At 35.2% G+C, this 18041-nt stretch overlaps 2 protein-coding genes across 2 annotated transcripts; one reads left to right on the plus strand and one right to left on the minus strand.

The window, feature by feature from the left end:
• The first annotated feature begins 7006 nt into the window (after window positions 1–7006).
• On the plus strand, window positions 7007–9889 carry LOC105332449 (glutamate receptor ionotropic, kainate 3). The gene is made up of 4 exons (XM_034467852.2): window positions 7007–7225; window positions 7507–7861; window positions 8227–8948; window positions 9151–9889. Exons 1-4 carry the CDS (start codon window positions 7040–7042, stop codon window positions 9277–9279), a joined length of 1392 nt encoding a protein of 463 aa, XP_034323743.2. The 5' UTR covers window positions 7007–7039; the 3' UTR covers window positions 9280–9889.
• Window positions 9890–10653: 764 nt separating this feature from the next.
• On the minus strand, window positions 10654–15672 carry LOC105348477 (HHIP-like protein 2). The gene is made up of 8 exons (XM_034467851.2): window positions 15181–15672; window positions 14946–15019; window positions 14340–14506; window positions 13385–13525; window positions 13086–13218; window positions 12532–12677; window positions 12065–12143; window positions 10654–11232 (listed from the first exon to the last, which is right to left on the minus strand). Exons 1-8 carry the CDS (start codon window positions 15670–15672, stop codon window positions 11115–11117), a joined length of 1350 nt encoding a protein of 449 aa, XP_034323742.2. The 3' UTR covers window positions 10654–11114.
• Window positions 15673–18041: the final 2369 nt, after the last annotated feature.

Here is an 18041-nt window from a genome sequence, read left to right on the forward strand (position 1 = left end):
AAATAAAAAACTTTCTGATTAACCAGGATTTCAGGTATGCTTATATCTTCTTTGTTTTGACCCCCCCCCCCCCCCCCCCCCCGAATTTTTCTTTTTCTTTTACTAAAACCAGTTTAAATTTAGAGACAGAAGCTATTTCGAATTAAATCAATCGTCAATTAATTAATGTTTAAATGATATCTAACATTGTTGACAGATTTAGGCAGAAAACCGTAGCAAAATGTGATTTTTACAGATTTTTTCGTCAGGGTCTACTTTGTTTAGAGCTTATAGCGTGAAAAGTAATCCGTCAACATATAATTTATTTTACCAAATCTTTTTTCTAATATGTCAATCTTTAGAATAAACACCATGAATTTAAGTTTGAGTCCATAAAATAGTAAAAAACTTACCAAACGCGTACTAACAATGCATTTTTTGTATTCTATTTTGATACATCAGGTCCATAAAGCGGACTTACTTACAAAAATTTGCGCAAAATTATTGATGAGATATGGCATAAATAAATATTTATACTCTATTTTGTATGTTCAGTTCTAATTTCCCCAAAATTGGTAAATATTTTTATGAAAAACGGACGTCTGGCAAAATTCATAATTGTCATTAATTTTCGCAAGGGGGTACACCCGTCTGAGAGGTGATAACAAACAAACTAGCATGTAAACATATATATTTTCTTTTGTATATGTATTGCTAGAATGTATATTTATCATTTAAAGCTAAGCTTTTAATGATTGAGCCCATTTAGTGTCGAGTATAGGACTACCTTAAATGCTTAAAGAAATTTAATCGGGAAGTTCTCTAGCCTCGCCTACTATAAAAGTAAAGTTAAGCTACATGTGTATTCGGAAAACAACAAAACATTTCAAATAATGCTATATGATGCATGCTGTAGTTTCGGCATAACATTAACTAATTTCATAATATTGATAGTTCATATCACATGCCAATCATTTTTTTTTAAAGGAATACTTTGTTTTCTGTACTGTTTACTGACAACTTTACAATAACAGCGCCTTAACCAAATGTGCTGCATAAATATCTTGGGACAGACTATAGCTGTCACGTTTCCTTAACCCGCCTAAATACCGCTTAATCAGTCATTTATTTCAAGACATTAACCATGTATTTTATATTAATGACCCTTAATATGTGATGTTATATATTTATTTATTAACTTATGTGTCCATATGGTACGGAATCCCGATCCCGATTCAGATAAACGTGTGCTAACATGGTTCCCTGAGCTACCCATTACGAACAGGAACCAGACTAGCTCATGCGCAGGCTGAATTTTCCCCATAGCACCCGGTTTAACCTGGCTTATATATTTTCTGCGTGGACCTCAGGGTCCACGCAATGACACGGATTCAAGCGAATATGCACCAATTGCGAAGTCTTAGCTCAAAAGCCAGACAAATCTTGTTAATTTCAGAGAGAACCATGGCTGAGTGGCTGACAATGAAATAGACAGGCCTACGTCACATTGCTTTTTAACAGAACTACCCAAAGTCCAAGCTCTTGTTAAAGTGGTTCAATTTCTTATAACACAACAAAATCCCTTTGATTGTTAATAATATATATTTACATTTCCCAGTGTCTTTGCCTGTGATAACACTACGTATCGATTTTGTACTATAAAACCCATAACTACAAATTGGGGCGCCAGCGGGGTTTTCTTAGTTATTTTTAAACAGTTAATCGTACAATGGCTTAAAATTATATAAATATAAGTAATAAGGAATCATTCTTTGAATATTATGAGATGATGATTCCGGTCGGGACGTGATCAAATCTATCATAAAGCCCTTCGGGCTTTATTGAATTTGATCACGCCCCGACCGAAATTATCACCTCATAATACTCAAAGAATGATTCCTTATTCCTTATATAAATAGTGCCTGTTTGGGAGGGTAACAGTTGAAATTGACACCTTGAGAAAACCATTGTCAACCGACGCGAAGTGGAGGTTGACAATGGTTTTCGAGGGGTGTCAATTTCAACTGTTATCCTCCCAAACAGGCACTATTTATTTTATTACACTGAATGTCTTAATTTTATATATATTTTTACTGCTTTTATATAGAAATGACGTGAATTCCACGGCGAACCGTACGCGCATAATTTACGCGCATGTAACAATTTGTTGTGTTACCCGTTGCTAAGTGTGTTGCTAACGCTGAGGGAAATAGAACGGATTATCAACTGCGTCTAAACCAATCAGATTTCAGTATTTAACATGAAAGTATAATAAAACGTAATATTTACCTTCACGTGACCTAAGGGGTCAATATAACATTTGATTTTCTCTACATTGGACTAAAAATAGATCGTTAATGAAACATCGCGTTTCTTAATTTCTTCGGCTTCAAACTAAAACGTTGCTTGATAACACTTTAATATAATTTAATATATGTCTGTATCAATTCGTCTCAATCATACAATAAAATAATTATTGCTGTTTTTGAGGTCAATACGATGATTTAGCTACCCTCTAAGTACGATATTCACCTCGCCTCCGGCTCGGTGAATATTGTACTTCTCGGGTAGCGAAATCATCGTATTGACCTCAAAGACAGCAATAATTGTATAGTATCTTATATCGTTGGGAATCATATTTCTGTTGTAGAGGTAGAAAAATCAGTTTCAGAAAAGTGAAAATCGGAACCTAATATATAATTTGAACATAAATCAAAAAGTCATACTGATACAGGGTTCGAATTCCACGTGTTAAAAAGCTTGATACGATACATTATGAATGTTGAATACGTGCTATTATGACATTATGATTCGTACAAACTCAAATATACATGTATACAAGAACTGCCCTTGGCTTGTTTATCTTGATTATAATTAGTATTATTTCTCTGAAACGATTGCTCGTTTGTTGCTATATTAACTTTTCCCCTCCAGCTTTACACACGCGCACGCTTCCCAGTTGGGTTCAATTACTTTTTCATTGGCATACTGATAGGAATTGAAAGCGCGTACATTGAAGAAAATATAATACACTTGGAGGTATACAGTTTCTCGCTGCTGTCATATCTTGCATGGGTATATACATTGTATATTAGTACGGATGCTACAAGCGTACAAACTTAGGAATCTAATATTAACGCTCGCGGTAATCATAGTATGTTTTTCACATCAGTACTCGAGAATCGGGCGGCGGCTGTATGAATTCCCATGATTGTGTATCACTAGAGGATTAAGCTATAATGCGCATACACCCTTTCTGAAATCGGCGGGATTTATGCAACTTGCTCTTTGAGTAATCACGACAGCTATGGAGAGATTTGTGTATTGGGTTTTGTTAGTTTACACCATTCTTCAATCGAGTGAGGTACGTAATGTCTTTGGATAAATGGAGTCATTTTCAGTCAATTATCTCATTTTGCGGAGAATTCAAGCAGTCTATTTATAGCTTAGGTGATGTATGTGTGGGGGTTTTCTCGCGGTGTTTTATTTTTTCGAAATCAATATATCTACCTGAGAGAGAGAGAGAGATAGAGAGAGAGAGAGAGAGAGAGAGAGAGAGAGAGAGAGAGAGAGATAGTATTATAACAATATAAAAGTAGTATTGTTTGAAACCTCATGTCATGTAGAAAACCAAATTGATTGATTCAAAAATTAAAAAAAAAATTTATTTAGGAAATTCTAATGTATTTCTCTATTTTGTTTCAGGCAGCGCCATTAACTGTTTCGTCCGTTCTGGTAAGCTCAGTATATGTGTGTACATAAACTACAAAGGCAACAGTTGCTTCATTAATCAGAGAACCATTATGCATGCAGTACTGTACATTCCATGCCTAGCAAGCGCACAAATGAATTTTCATTCGTTAATTCTTGGGTATTACGGCAAAATTGCAATATACTGCTGTTCCATTTTGTCTTGCAGCTATTTTGTCGCGTTAATATAAAGCCCTTTCTCAACTAATTGCTGTCTCTTTCAATAGAAAAGCTAGAACTAACGTATTGATTGCTTGTGTAATATAACATCTCTTCTAGCTGTGATTCTGACAGATGCTATTCTGACAGTTTCCAAGGACGTGACTGCATGGTTATCCTTACACTGCTGAGGATATAGAAAGCTCTTACGATGTTTTGCATTTAGAATTCAGCGGATTTAGAACTTTGTATACAGAATACATTTATCGCTCGGCCAGTACACTTTGCGCGTGCTATATCTTTAATCTTGCTAAGATCTGGTTTAAGTAAATGGTTCGCGATTTATTTATTTTTTGTCTGTGAATGTTACGATACCGGTATACTACATTTCAATTTTTAAAAAAAAGTTAAGACGAAAAGAGATGTTACAATGAAAAAAGAAAAAACAAACAAACTAGGGCTGACTTTTATTATAAATATGAAAGGGTTCGGTATATGCATGTCTGTTTCAAGTATCTAGCAAGAAGCATCATTGTTTGTTATTGCTGCATATTAAGGTCAGCAGCTTTCGGAGCTAAAATTATCATCTCCTTCACACTAGGATCTACGCATGTTACTTCTTTCCAGCAATTTACTTGCCTGCTAGAAAAACATCACTGACATGATTGAATGAGCAGAAAAAGTCAATATATTGCTTGTCTTGACAGGCCCTCTCTCTCTCTCTCTCTCTCATTTTATAATTCTAGTATACATCATGTAGCTTTTGACAAATAAAATGGTAAAAAGTTCACATTTTGAAAAAAAAACCCTCATAGTTTGAAAATTCAATTCGTTATGCAAAATGTTTGACTTTATCGATTTATTAACCAGTATTTTATGTTGAAAACAGTGTAAAACGTATCGTAGGAGTTTCGCCTTCAAATAATGCAAAGAAAATTAATATTTTATCGCTTTATTCAAAAGGGAAGGAAAAATAGTTTTGGGTCGTTTTGTTGCCATGTGGCAGTGTAAGTTAATATTGCGGCTCTTCTAGCTTGTTTACGTACCATTTAAGTACTGTATATTGTAACAAATGCACTTTTTCTCAAGTCTTCATATGAACATGCCTTTGCACAACTTATACTTAAATAGTGAGAGGGTTGAGGTTAGCAGAATTTTTGCTGTCCGGTTCATTTTGTTTTGCCTCTGTCTATAGAATAACGCAACATCATTGGATAAAACGGATCATATGGTTGTCGTATATATTTCTGTAGACTGCAATCAGTATAGACCGCAACATGGGGCCTTAACACGTCATTTTCTCATGATGTTACTTTCCTCAGTTTAATAACTTACAAAAAGTTTTAATCCTCGATAGAACAGTACATTTATTAAGTTGCTTACTCACAATCGACGAAATTTGCCGAGCCTTAAATTGACCCAAGTATCCCGACATACTATTGACAAACTTGATAAGTAAAAACAAACGTGACTGTTGTTTATCTAGTATTGATTAATACAGCAAAATAAACAACATGAATTTTGTTATATTTCGGTACGTGAGCTTACAATACAGTTTTTTTTAATTGTAGAGACTTACATGTACATGCATTGCAGGATATATTGTATTGTATTTAATCCATGGAATAACTAGGTGAAATATGTTTGTATCAAAAATTAATTCAATTGATTATCTTTTTGATAACCCATTTTATTTAAGTATTCGTGGGTAGAAGTTTTCCGTGGATTTAACAATTCACAGTTTCACAGGATGCGTGAACTCGTCGACAGCGGTCCTCATGATGAAACATGTTGTCATAGATCTTACTCCAATGAGCTAGCTTTGGAATTTAACAACGATAAAATTCATGAAAATGAAGTACTAGGGATACTAATGAAACATCAGTATATTCAAAAAATGTTTATGCACCTCGTGTACCATTTCCATGGTATTTTAGTGAATCAACTGTATAAATGTACACACAATTATTTATATACACATGCACTGGGCTTGCTCACTGATAGTATACTTCAATTTACAGATTTGTTCTGCTGGCAATTACCCGTTATTTGACATCTGTCCTTTTGCTTAAAATTGCAAGGCATTTTACAGATGTCCTAGTGCTTGCTCAATCAATAATCGCTATTTTACAATTGTTTCTGCTTATACACTGTGACAATCATGCGATAGCATCTTGCCATTATATGGTAAACAGCATCTAAAACCCCAGTCACATTATTTGACGATTGAGACATAATAAGTTCATACTAAACCAGACATGTAACAAAAGTACATGCAACTTTACAATTATTATAGTATCAATTACAGTATATGTCATTTTCATCAATGGTTAAATGACATTTTTCAATATTGACATGCTTAAATGGGCATGGTCACGATTTTGGTCAACCTCTATTTATCTGGGTTTTTTTTTTTATTTATAATGCTTAAGGAATGCATTTTTAATGATCAAATGGAATTTGAGGGTCAGCCGTAGAGTTATTAGCAAAATACAGAGCTCACAGCTATTTGTCATGTGAATAAGGCTTGTGCCCTGTTTTTCTACATATAGGTTTAATATTTCAGTAAAAAAAATTCAAGCTGAATGTCTATCATCTTCTTATTCATTTTAAGCATATATAAACAGTTCCTAATTACATTTAACATTACATTTCATTTTAGGTCTAAAACTAAAATTTTTACTTCATCATTCAAATTGTAAACAAAAGCTTTGTTTACATAGAATTGTAAGCTCTGTATTTCACTTATACATCGACTAATGGCGATCAAATTTCGTTTGACTATTAGAAATGCCTTACTGGAGCATTGCAAACATTCAAAACGTAAAAATAAATTTTGACCAAAATCGTGACCATGCCCCTTTGATGGTCACGCACGTTATATACATCTTTCAATTTTGAAATTGTCGAAATGGATTTAAAGGTTAGAGAATTTTCAGACTTTCTTTTTAAATATCTTGTTTATCGGTCGACGCTTCATATATCTGTTTTCATTAACCATGCAACTTATCAGAATAGGAAAAACCATTCAATAAGCAAAAGAAATAATTCATGCAGAATATGCATATGTCCATTCACTAAATTTTAAATATCAGCATTCAAACGTTCTAATATTAAGTTTGTTTGATTTTTCTAGACTTCGCCATTCCTTATGGAGGTCAAAAATGACGAATTTGGTGATAACAAAACATATCGCGGCTATATTATCGACTTGTTAGATGAAGTAAAGAAAAAAGCGAACTTTGAGTACAAAATTGAAATCTCGCCCGATGGGACATTTGGACGAGAGTTGACGCCGGGGAACTGGAGCGGAACAATCAATGAGGTCATTCAAAAGGTAATAAACAAGTATAAGATCTAAACATCAGAAAAAATACTTATTTCGCAACATTGAGTTTGATTCGAGATGTCAAATGTCTAAAACGTCTTTGTAAGGTTAATAGCAATGAAATTCGTAGATGAATTCAGAACTGGGAGAAAACTTGAGCTAATTCATGAATCTAGCAATGAAAACGATTGATAGCAACTGCTTAGAATGGACCTCGAACCTGCCTGCTACTGACTTAAGTGGCTTAAGTGATTAAAAGCTGTGTTCAACAACTTTTAATTATGTTTTAGAGGGCTGCCTTTGCCGCAGGTCCAATAACCATCACTTCTAAACGGGCAAAGAGCGTCGACTTTTCCACTCCGTTTCTTACAACACCATTTGGAATAGTATTGCAGAAACCGGAGAACATCGAGGAAACAGTGGAGCACCGCCTGTTGAGGATCTGGGCCCCGCTCAAACCCAGCGTGTGGATGATGATCTTCATCTCGTTTCTCGTGACCAGCATCATACTGTACGTGGTGTCTTATTTTAACCCCTATGAATGGCGGAGAATGTCGCACGACAGGGAAGCAACTCTTCGTGAAGGGGAGTCCTTCACCTGTATGAACAGCTTCTGGTTCGCCATAAGCGCTCTGATGTGGCAAGGTAACGCTCTTGATATTGCAGAAACAGGTGCATGCATAGTGGCATAATTATGCGTCAAGTTGGAAGTGTTTAAGTACTGTCATCCGCTATAATAAAATAAAATCCGCTATCTTCAGCTGAAATGTTTACGTGGCAATTTATTATAACGGTTGATTAATATTTGTGTTAAGAATTAGTGAAAAGGGGGCTTTTCTTCATTATTTTTTTTTAGATGTGTAACGTAACAATGATTTTTTCTTCTTCTAGTTTTGATTCATTAAACACAACTACCTCAATTGGTTGGTTCACTATATCGAGACCCAATCATCTGTGATGAGTACATTTTTTTTATTTGAAACTAACGGACTTGTGTCCTGAATTTGTAGGTTACGTTCGGGCTCCTCGCTCCATCGGTGGCAGAATCATTGTCATGTTTTGGTGGCTTTTTGCCATCATCTCGATCTCTTGTTACATCGCAAACCTATCAAATTTACTCAAGCTTGAGAGCAACACCAAAAGCATCGAAAAGATTGTAGCAGTTAAGAATTTCAACGATTTCGTGAACAGTGACATTCCATATATCATTACCAAAGGAGGAGCAATGGAAGAGTTTATTTCCAAATCAGAGGCCAGGATAGCCCGGCAGCTAAGGTCCAAAGGGTACGGCACCGTTAATTCCATAAAGGAAGGCTTGGAAAAAGTCAACGACGAGCCGACGCAGGCTCTAGCGTTTATAGGGGAATCCATGATGATCAAGTACTATTTGCGAAGCTATTCCTGCAAGCTTTATGTAGTTGAGGATCCGTCTTTTTATAGACAATATGCCTTAGTTTTACCAAAAGACTCGACGATCGAACGGAGACTGAATGCAGCAATATCGTCGCTGGATGAAGTAGGAATTCTAAATGACATGTATGAAAGGTGGTTTTCCGCGTCCTGTCGAGGAATTTCATTTGACTTGAGTCGCCCCGAGCTTTACGAAGTTCCAAAATTCTTTGTGCTCGATGTCGGCCATTTTTCTGGAGCCATGTTGGCTTTAGCCATTGGATTGGTGTTTGGGGGTTTGGTTACGTTAATAGAATACATCATCTACAAATATGCCGAAGAGGTAATGAAAACAATATGGGCATTTCGTTCAAATGTGAAATAAATTTGCTTCACATTGGAAGGTTTTAGATTTATCATTTTAGATTCTGATTTAAATTGGATATGCATACAAATATCATTGATACTTTTTTAATAGTACACATATTAACGATATCGTTAACGTTTCTTTAAAAAGATATGATTTTCAATCTTTTTTTTTTTAGCCGGAAAAGGAAAAATCGAAGGCCAAAAGGAAGGCAAGGTTGGGAGTTCAACAGGAAGCGGAAATAGAGGGTGCGTCCGATTCCGCCAACAGGCTGTTGTCCGGGAACAAATCAACAACGACGGTGTGAGAGTAGTCAAAATAAGATTAACTAGACTATGATTTCTCTTTAAATTTCCACCTCTGTATGTTCTAGCTTTATATCTCATTCCAGTTTTTATACCTACAATTGTTGCTTTGGATCCAGATTTACCCTTTTCGTAGTAGATTTTTTAAGGGGAGGGTGACAGTTGTGGGAGAGATCACCCTTAAAGTTTGTTAATCACATTACCATCTGATAAACTGAACATTTTTTTATCTTAGGATTTTTTTATCTTAGGAATACCCAAAACTGGGCATCTTTATACTTATCATGTTGTAACTTTTGAATGTAATGAATGGATGCTAATGCAAATTTTTCAACATGCAGCTCAACAATTACAACATGCAGCTCAACAATTACAATACAAATGTATACAAATAAGTGACCTGAGGTTTATTTACATAACAAAGAATTGTGAGTTCGTTATCTCGGTCATAACTTGGCGACCGACATCCAAATCTTGGTTGACTACTAGAAATGCCTAACAGAAGCATTTAAAACATTAGAAACCTGAAAAATAAATTTTGGCCAAAATCGTGGCCATGCGCCTTTGATAAATAGGAAAATGTTGCAAAAATAAAAAATGTAGAATGCTTGATATTGTATTATTGTACGTATATGTAAGTATTATTGTTGAAATATTTTTTTTTTAAGTTTAATGAACACGTTGAACAAAATAGCCAATAGTCTTATATATCTCCCAACATTAGCGTTTTTAACTATGAATTCATGCAGTAAATCGAATTGATTTAATACTTTTCATAGTTATTTGTAAACCAAATCGGAAAAAACCAATCATTCAATAAATTGGCAATATATAAAGCATTTACTGGAAAATCAGAGAATTTTATTACGAGCAATGAATAAAGATATCAACGACCTTGGTGTTATGGCGAGCATATCACACGAAAGAATGAAGAGCTAGCAATTTATGAACACGTTTTTATCATTATTGCTGACAGCACAGCTATAAGATGCACAGCTAGGGTTATCTGTGCGGAGATAGAATATGCTCCTCTTCCATGTGCATCTCTCTATCAAAATAGCTCTTGATTTATTTCGCTGTTACGGCGGCGCTTTGATTGTATAGTCATGTATCTATTACAAAGGCATGTATATGTACGTCATAATATTGTACAACGAATACAGGCGGTAGAAATATGTTTTTACCAATGTGTGTATGCGTACGTTTATGTCATAGACATAGGATTGATGCGTAACGCCAATTTGAAAGATTTATACAAATACATGACTGTATAGAGTAAATTAATTATAATCGTGATGATTATTTGATATAACATATATTTTTTTTTAAATCACCCATACAAATTTATAAAATTAAAAAAACCGAACAAAAAAAATCCACGTCTTCAACATTTATTTATAAATCGTGCTTGTACGGTTTCATAAAGACGTACATAGCACATTGATATACAAAAGAAAACAAAATAAATGCCCAATTCAAATATAAAAAACAAGTTTCAACGTCTCACATGACAAATAGTTGTGTGTTTCAAAAACTACGTTGATCCATGAATTAGAGAGATTACATGTAGCCATTGAGAATACGGTCATCACATAAAAAGAATATCATCGGCAGTCACATAGTGACATAATTGAAATAAAAGAGAAATTATCTGAAATTCGATTGTTTTTTCCAGATTTTACGCTTGATGACAATACAGGCAATACATCGACTCCATGATTTGCACCAAACACATTTCGTCATATCATTTACGCATATCTCACTTTTACACACGACATATTCTATCAGACAGTCATTGCTGTAAATTAATTAATATCTAGAGATGTACAAACTAATGTCATAGAATATGAAAGTAGTTCTTTGAAAAAGCTTGGACTGCCAGCGATATAACAACACTGCTTATCGTTGTCCACAGACTGAAATGTGATGACGCTTGACAAACTGTGAAGTCATGGCTGAAAAAGAAAGACAAATCCGTCAAAGAGAGAGAGAGAGAGAGAGAGAGAGAGAGAGAGAGATTCATAAACAATTTGCTATTAGCAGAAAATTCCAAATTCCTTTTTCCTGACAAGCACGTAGCATAGGGGGGGGGGGGGGGGGGGGCGCAGGGGGCCTGCCCTCTTTCAACACTTTTTATCGCAGCAAACATTTTTTAAAGATGGAGTCCCCCCCCCCCCCCTTCACTTTTTTTTGGGAGCATGTAAAAAAATTCAATTGAAAGGAAAAAAACAAATAGTGACATTAGTGTTATATGAATTTATAGGTACGTAATGCTCAGCGCCCCACCCCCCACCCCCCATGATATTGAGAAGTGGGTTTTTTGGGGGGTTAGTCGGGATTTTAATTTTGGATGAGTTTGCCCCCCTTTCAAAAACGATTCTACGTGCCTGATTTCATGTTTGATTATATTATTTGTTTTTACTGCACGTGAAGCAAAATAACAACTTGCTACTGGTATTTTCAGAGCAAGAATTTCTATGCATAAACAATAATTAACAATTATAGACCTGCCAAAACAATTTTGTGTTATTTCCTTCAGCATACAGATGTACTGTATTGAAAATCAGGGGAGGGGGTATTAATCCAATTATAAGTTGGCCAAGTTTTCCCTAAACCTTTCTCATGGTTCTGTGTAAAACAACAAAACCCAAATGCTTATTGGACCTGTTCCTTACTGCTAAGCGATATAGATTTCAGATTGGACCAGAAGACTTACTCTGTACGATTTTGAAGTGGTTTACTGTAGCTTTGTAGTCATAAAAGTACAGAAAGAAAAAGCAGACTTACTTTGGGGAGACAAGCTTCAGAAGTCTGTCATCTGTTGATCGACCAGTGAAAGACTTTGTGGTCAGCAAGTAAACTTCTCCTGAAAGAAGCGACTTATATACACAGTTTTTACTTTGGTATAACAGTAAAAACAACAGGTAAAACAGTGTGAATGAAGGAATAAGTATTTTACTTTAACCTTTAATCATTAAAAAGTATCGTAAGAATACATGTATCTTGAAGATTTATTTTTTAATTACTTACCAGTAATTGATGTAAATTTTAAAAAAAATACTGAACAAGTAACAGGGACTTTACCGGTCAAGTACAAGGCAGGGTATAGCAATCACATGGACGTACTGAATTTGAATGTTGACTGTTGTGAGAGTTAACGTTTGATGTTTTTTAAAATGATTTTTCCTGAGACGCTTTGAGTAATTCTTGTAATATAAACTTTGAAAGTGGTACAATAATGTAACTGTTATTACCTTTTCTGTCCTGAGAAAAGGACACGAGGTAGTCCTCCCCCACGGACTCTCGGGCGTGGCACGGACACACCCCCGGGTCACAATAATACAGGTGGTTCTCCTCCCACTGACCCCCACTGCTGTTTTTCAATGTTAGGAGGAAGTTTCTGGTGGAAAAAGTTACAAATTTATTGTTTAAAAAATTTATCACATGCAGAAATATCTATGATATCATATATTTATTATTCTATAGTTTGTTTGAGAATATTGCTTAGTTTAGAGCTTTTTAATTTCAAAGAATAAGGAATCATTCTTTAAATATTACATGGTATAACTTTGGTTGGGGCGTGGTTAATTCCAATTCCTAAAAATAAAAATATTACTTATCTTTCTGTCAACGATAAAAAAATCCTATATTAATTGAAAGCATATTGACTAAAGCATGAAGATAACAAAGGATACTTATGATTTACAGCATTTTTTTCTGATACATTTTTATTTGCAAAAAAATATTTTCCAATCCATTAGATAACGTTTAAAATAATTCCGGTATATGATTACATTTTAAGACATACTTAGAGAACATATCAGCAAATAGGTATCTGCCGGTGAGGTTTTTGATGGACGGTCCCCTGTACACGTAGCCTCCTATGACGGCCGCAGGGCCCTTACTGTGGTTATATGTAAATATGGGATCACCCTCGAGGCCTGTATATTCAGAAGGAGAATAAATCATACATAACTTCCGTCTTTATACTCTTGTGAATGTTTCAAAAATATTTATTGGTTGTTTATCTGCATTCTCTGAAATAAAAAAAAAATGATGCGACACGGATGAATGTTTTAGAATCAAGTTAAATATTACTATCATAACCTGTCAAGTTACAGGGGTGGTTGTTACATATCGCGCCCTCTTTGATGTCCCATCCGTAGTTATGTCCCTTTTGGATGAGATTTATCTCGTCCTGTGCTCCTTCTCCCAAGTCGCCACAATAGATGTCGCCACTGGTACTTCCTGTAGAGAAAATGGTATGATATCTTAAGGATGGACAGCATAATATGCCATTAAATGACCACATTTACGTCTGACAATGATAAACAGAGACACCATCCTGATTATAGAGATGAATACATTTCAAGGCCGTAGAAACGTAGATTATATCCACCCCAGAAAATATCATATAACATGAATATATATGCCAAAATGTCAGTAAGAGTCGGAGTTTTCTTTAAATAATTATTAAAAGCAAAATTTTACATTTAGGTCTTCTAAAACAGTACTACCGTTAAAGTACATGTAGTAGAAAATGAATATTATACATGCATGTGCGGCAGGTCTTGCCTTGATAAGAACCTCTACAATATTTAATGGCTTTGTCAGAGTGCCATGTAACGGTCTAAATTTGATGCCCTATAAGAGATCTAGCGATGTCCCATGTGAGTTAAACAGTCTTACCCTAGCAGGAAAATATCAGTTGAAAAAATAAAGTAAAATAATTACCAAAAAAAAAAACCATGCAGAAACTTAAACTTTACCAACCATCGTTTGTCCCATTTCGATCCCATATCAGCGATATCGTATTTTCTGGCAGAATAACTAAATTTTTTTAGTACCCTATAGAGCTTGCACATTCATAACCAATTATAATTTACCTAATTGTATGAACTCTTATATTACAAGTCGTTGAAGACTTCTAAACGTTTTTAAGACGAATGAGAAAAATGATTAAATACATTTCAAAACTGTTTAAACATACTAAGTAGTCTTTACACAACTAGTAATGTTCTTTTATGATAAAAGTAATGTGAACAATTACAAAATGTTTTACCAATATCCAGACTGCACCTCCAAGGGTTCCGGAAACCCCAAGCATAGATTTCCCGGAGACCACTAACATCCGGATTATCGGAAGGTATAGAATAGTAACGAATCAAATTGTCCGCGACTTCAGCATGATCTACATCTATTCGGAGAACTTTTCCCAGAAGCGAAGACCTAAAAAGATAGCAAAAATAAATATTCACATAATGTACAAAAAAATCTACATGTATTTAGTAGAGATAAACATGTTTTTAAAGGTACATAGCCCTTTTGATAAAGAAATATAACTCTTACTATATATCACATTAGATTAACAAAACAGTTAATTAAACGAGACTTGGATGTAGGGTGTAGCCCTTTTAAAGGTATTTTTCAACGTCTAAACTACAAAGGGGTTTTTGAAATTCATCTGATGAAAAATCAATATAGGATGAGAATGAAGAATGCAACTGAAGACCAAGTTAATAGTATTCTTTCATGCCATAACGTCAATTAATTGTGACTGGATTTTTTGCAGCTACGAGATGGTTGTATGGATCAGTGATGAACCACCCAAGTCTCCCTAAGTTTACAGTAGAAGTTATATCTTATAATGACTTTTACAAGTACCTACATGTTCTGGGCAGTTGAGCGGAGGCCTCCATCGCCGACAAAAATATAGAGGGATCCATCATTGCCAAAAAGTAGCTACAAAAAAGAGAGTCATTTAAAGCCATTATAGCTTTGTGTAGCTTAAACGAATGCATATGATTACGTGTATTCTAGAGAGAGAGAGAGAGAGAGAGAGAGAGAGAGAGAGAGAGAGAGAGAGAGAGTACACAGTCATCTGATTAAGTCAGTCATTTTACCTGTCCTCCGTTTCTTGTAACGTTATGTTGTTGAATCACCATTATCAATTTCTCTCTCGAGACATCAACTCGTCCGGATACCTCTTGTAGTTCTGTCACGTAAGCATACTGCACGTTGTTGAACTTCCGGATAGAGTACGTGTAAAATTTACCGTTCTCTGAAAATCTTGGGTGTAGGGCTATACTCAGAAGCCCGCGCTCATCGGCGACGTCGGCGTCATATTCAACCAATGACGTCATATTCACAAAAAGTTTCTGACCGCTCAGCTCAGAGGAAAAGGAATAAACAACACCCCGTTGTTCCATTAAAAAGAATCTTCCAGCGCCTCCGTGTTCCTCCAGCATTGCCAGTGCTTTCTTTGTCGTTAGTTTTAGTTGTAAGCACACACAGGGCTGGGTGGCATTCGGTCCTAGAACCAGCGAGCTCGTGGTCAGGGTCACAGCAAAGGTAACCAAAGACAACAACACAGGACACAGATTCCTTGAAATCATCTTGCTTCCACTCACAGATCGATACTAACACTGCAGTAGAGTTTCATGGACGCGTCAACGCGAGATGGAATTAAAGTCTTAATATTGAGTAACGATTATTCGTTATCTTAAACATCAAGTGAATATCAAAACGCAAAGCTGAATCCAAACGGCATTATCTGATAATATGTGTGGGTACCTACCCAGAAGGCGATTATGCGAGGAAGCCAGTGGTGTATTATTTACAGCTGTCACTGAACGAAACGCATACGAGATCGCTGAATTCACATGTCGCTGGATTTCGGTCATCGAACGAAGATAAAAAGAAAAACAGATTTATAATGGTCATTCCAAATCATTCAGCTGTTAGACAAAAACAATTCAGTTGGAAGCACGTGTGTGTAAGTACGCTACCTGACTAGTAACGGTAACGTTTATAACACAGGTGTGAGAAAACAAACGACTGACGCCCCAGGTAAAACGAGTTTATAGAGATACAGGTATACATGTATATAACTCAATAGAGCATATACCTGTCGATTAAGTATATTTATCAGAATAACGTATAATTCTTAAGTAGTCTTCACACAACATAAACAGATTTTTATTACTTCTATGTAATCAAAGAACATTTTATTTATTGAAAGGTTTGGGCTTTCAAGTCATACTTTTTATATAACCGAAATATTGAAAGGTGTTCTTGATTAACTTGTAGATGGTAACATAATTTAAATGTTCGTGTATTTATGACAAGTTATGTGTGTTAGATCTGTTATTTATTGTATTCTTTGCACAAGAAAACCAGAGAAAGTTGAAAGGGGGCCTCCACCGGTGACTGTGATATCTCCAACGACGAAGTTGATTAGAACGGAAATTACGTCACCTTGTGCCAGTTGTGTTGTCACTGAGGATGTTCTTCGTAAATATGACAGGTGACTGTCACTGTCAAGGATAGTGATGGATATAGGAGAGCCGTTCTTCATTATCTTGGCATGCAGTGAGTGACCACTTTGGGGATGGGCACTAGAGGAAAGTTCAAGAGAAAAATAGTAGACACCGGAAGTAGGACAATAAAATGTGCCAGTCTTGTTGTTGTAGAAGTTTCCGGAATTGAATTGAACCTTATCGAATACGATGCTCATACCAGCTGAGGGATGCGCAAGGGACGTCGACAGCTCTGCACTAAAGGCAACAGGTTGCTGATTTGCAACTACAAAATCAAAAACAAAAATACACATATATATATCAATGGATTATTAAAAAAATAAAAATATACATTTACATTGCACTTCTATATACTTTTTAATTAACCTTCGTGATTTGGATAAGGAAAATTTTTATCGTGATTAATCAACGTTTGCAGTGTCGATTAAAAAGACTCAGTTTGTGTTATATGTGCATCTACTTTCTCTTTGTAGGGTAGATGTGGCTCAGATATTTGGATAATAAGTTTTTTTAAATTTTAAATTAAAAACAGTAGAATTATCGTATTAAAGTGCATCAACTTACTCTGTTCTAGTGTTTCAAGTCTTTGTTGCAGGAGAGCGACCTGGTGCTCCAGCGGTGCGATGCATTGTCCACAGTCTTGGTTCTGTAACAGAATTCCTTCTAACGGAAGGACCAGAGTTACATGTAGTACCAATATCAGAAAATTTTCTGTTATCGACATTACAGCCTTGAGTTTGTAGAACAGTTTAGAAATTCTATAGACCTCTTTCTATAAAGAGCACTGCTTATCACTAGATGGAACTACACTTGTACATGTGTAGAGTCTTGTACGTATAGCAAAACCATGGTTCTTGTAAAACCTACAATTAATTCTTAACGCGTTAAGTTATCTATAAAATGATTATATATGCGATAAAGTTGCAGTTCTGTAGTTATAAATGGCATTGATCTCATGCATATCGATTTATTAAATAATATTCAAATGCCACACCTTAGACTAAAAAAATTTATACGTGTAGACTAATTTGCAGTTATCAAAGGCTAATAAAAACTCTAAAACAAAACCCTGTTTGAGGGCCCATTTGACGTTTATTTTATGAAAAATGACTTAAACATTGAAAATTGTGTTCTTTAAAAACAGCAGGAAGTTTTTATAAAAAAAATTACACAAGTCGAAAAATTACGCATAAATAAAACAAAATATATATGTAATTTACTTTTTACCATCCAAGGTTTTTTTTTTTATCTCAGTTGGAAGACAAGGGGTCAATATCAATGGAATTCGTTTGAACATATTTTATTGTATATATAATATACAAAGGGTTCGAACACAAGTTCTTGCAACTTACTAGGTTCTCACCCAATGGAATCAATGGAATTAGGAGTGAACTCTGTTCGATCCTCTTGTCAGCTTGGGATAATTCATTTATATTGTACAAATT

This window comes from Magallana gigas, chromosome 6 (genome assembly GCF_963853765.1).
Source record: "Magallana gigas chromosome 6, xbMagGiga1.1, whole genome shotgun sequence".
Taxonomy (NCBI): Eukaryota; Metazoa; Mollusca; class Bivalvia; order Ostreida; family Ostreidae; genus Magallana; species Magallana gigas.

Coding starts and splice junctions, on each gene's coding strand:
- LOC105332449 (XM_034467852.2), top strand. CDS start 7,040: ATGGAGGTCAAAAATGACGAATTTGGTGATAACAAAACATATCGCGGC. Junction 7,226..7,506: donor TCAATGAGGTCATTCAAAAG/GTAATAAACAAG, acceptor ATTATGTTTTAG/AGGGCTGCCTTTGCCGCAGG. Junction 7,862..8,226: donor AAGCGCTCTGATGTGGCAAG/GTAACGCTCTTG, acceptor CTGAATTTGTAG/GTTACGTTCGGGCTCCTCGC.
- LOC105348477 (XM_034467851.2), bottom strand. CDS start 15,672: ATGATTTCAAGGAATCTGTGTCCTGTGTTGTTGTCTTTGGTTACCTTT. Junction 14,507..14,945: donor CGCTCAACTGCCCAGAACAT/GTAGGTACTTGT, acceptor CTATCTTTTTAG/GTCTTCGCTTCTGGGAAAAG. Junction 11,233..12,064: donor CTGAAGCTTGTCTCCCCAAA/GTAAGTCTGCTT, acceptor TTTCTTTTTCAG/CCATGACTTCACAGTTTGTC.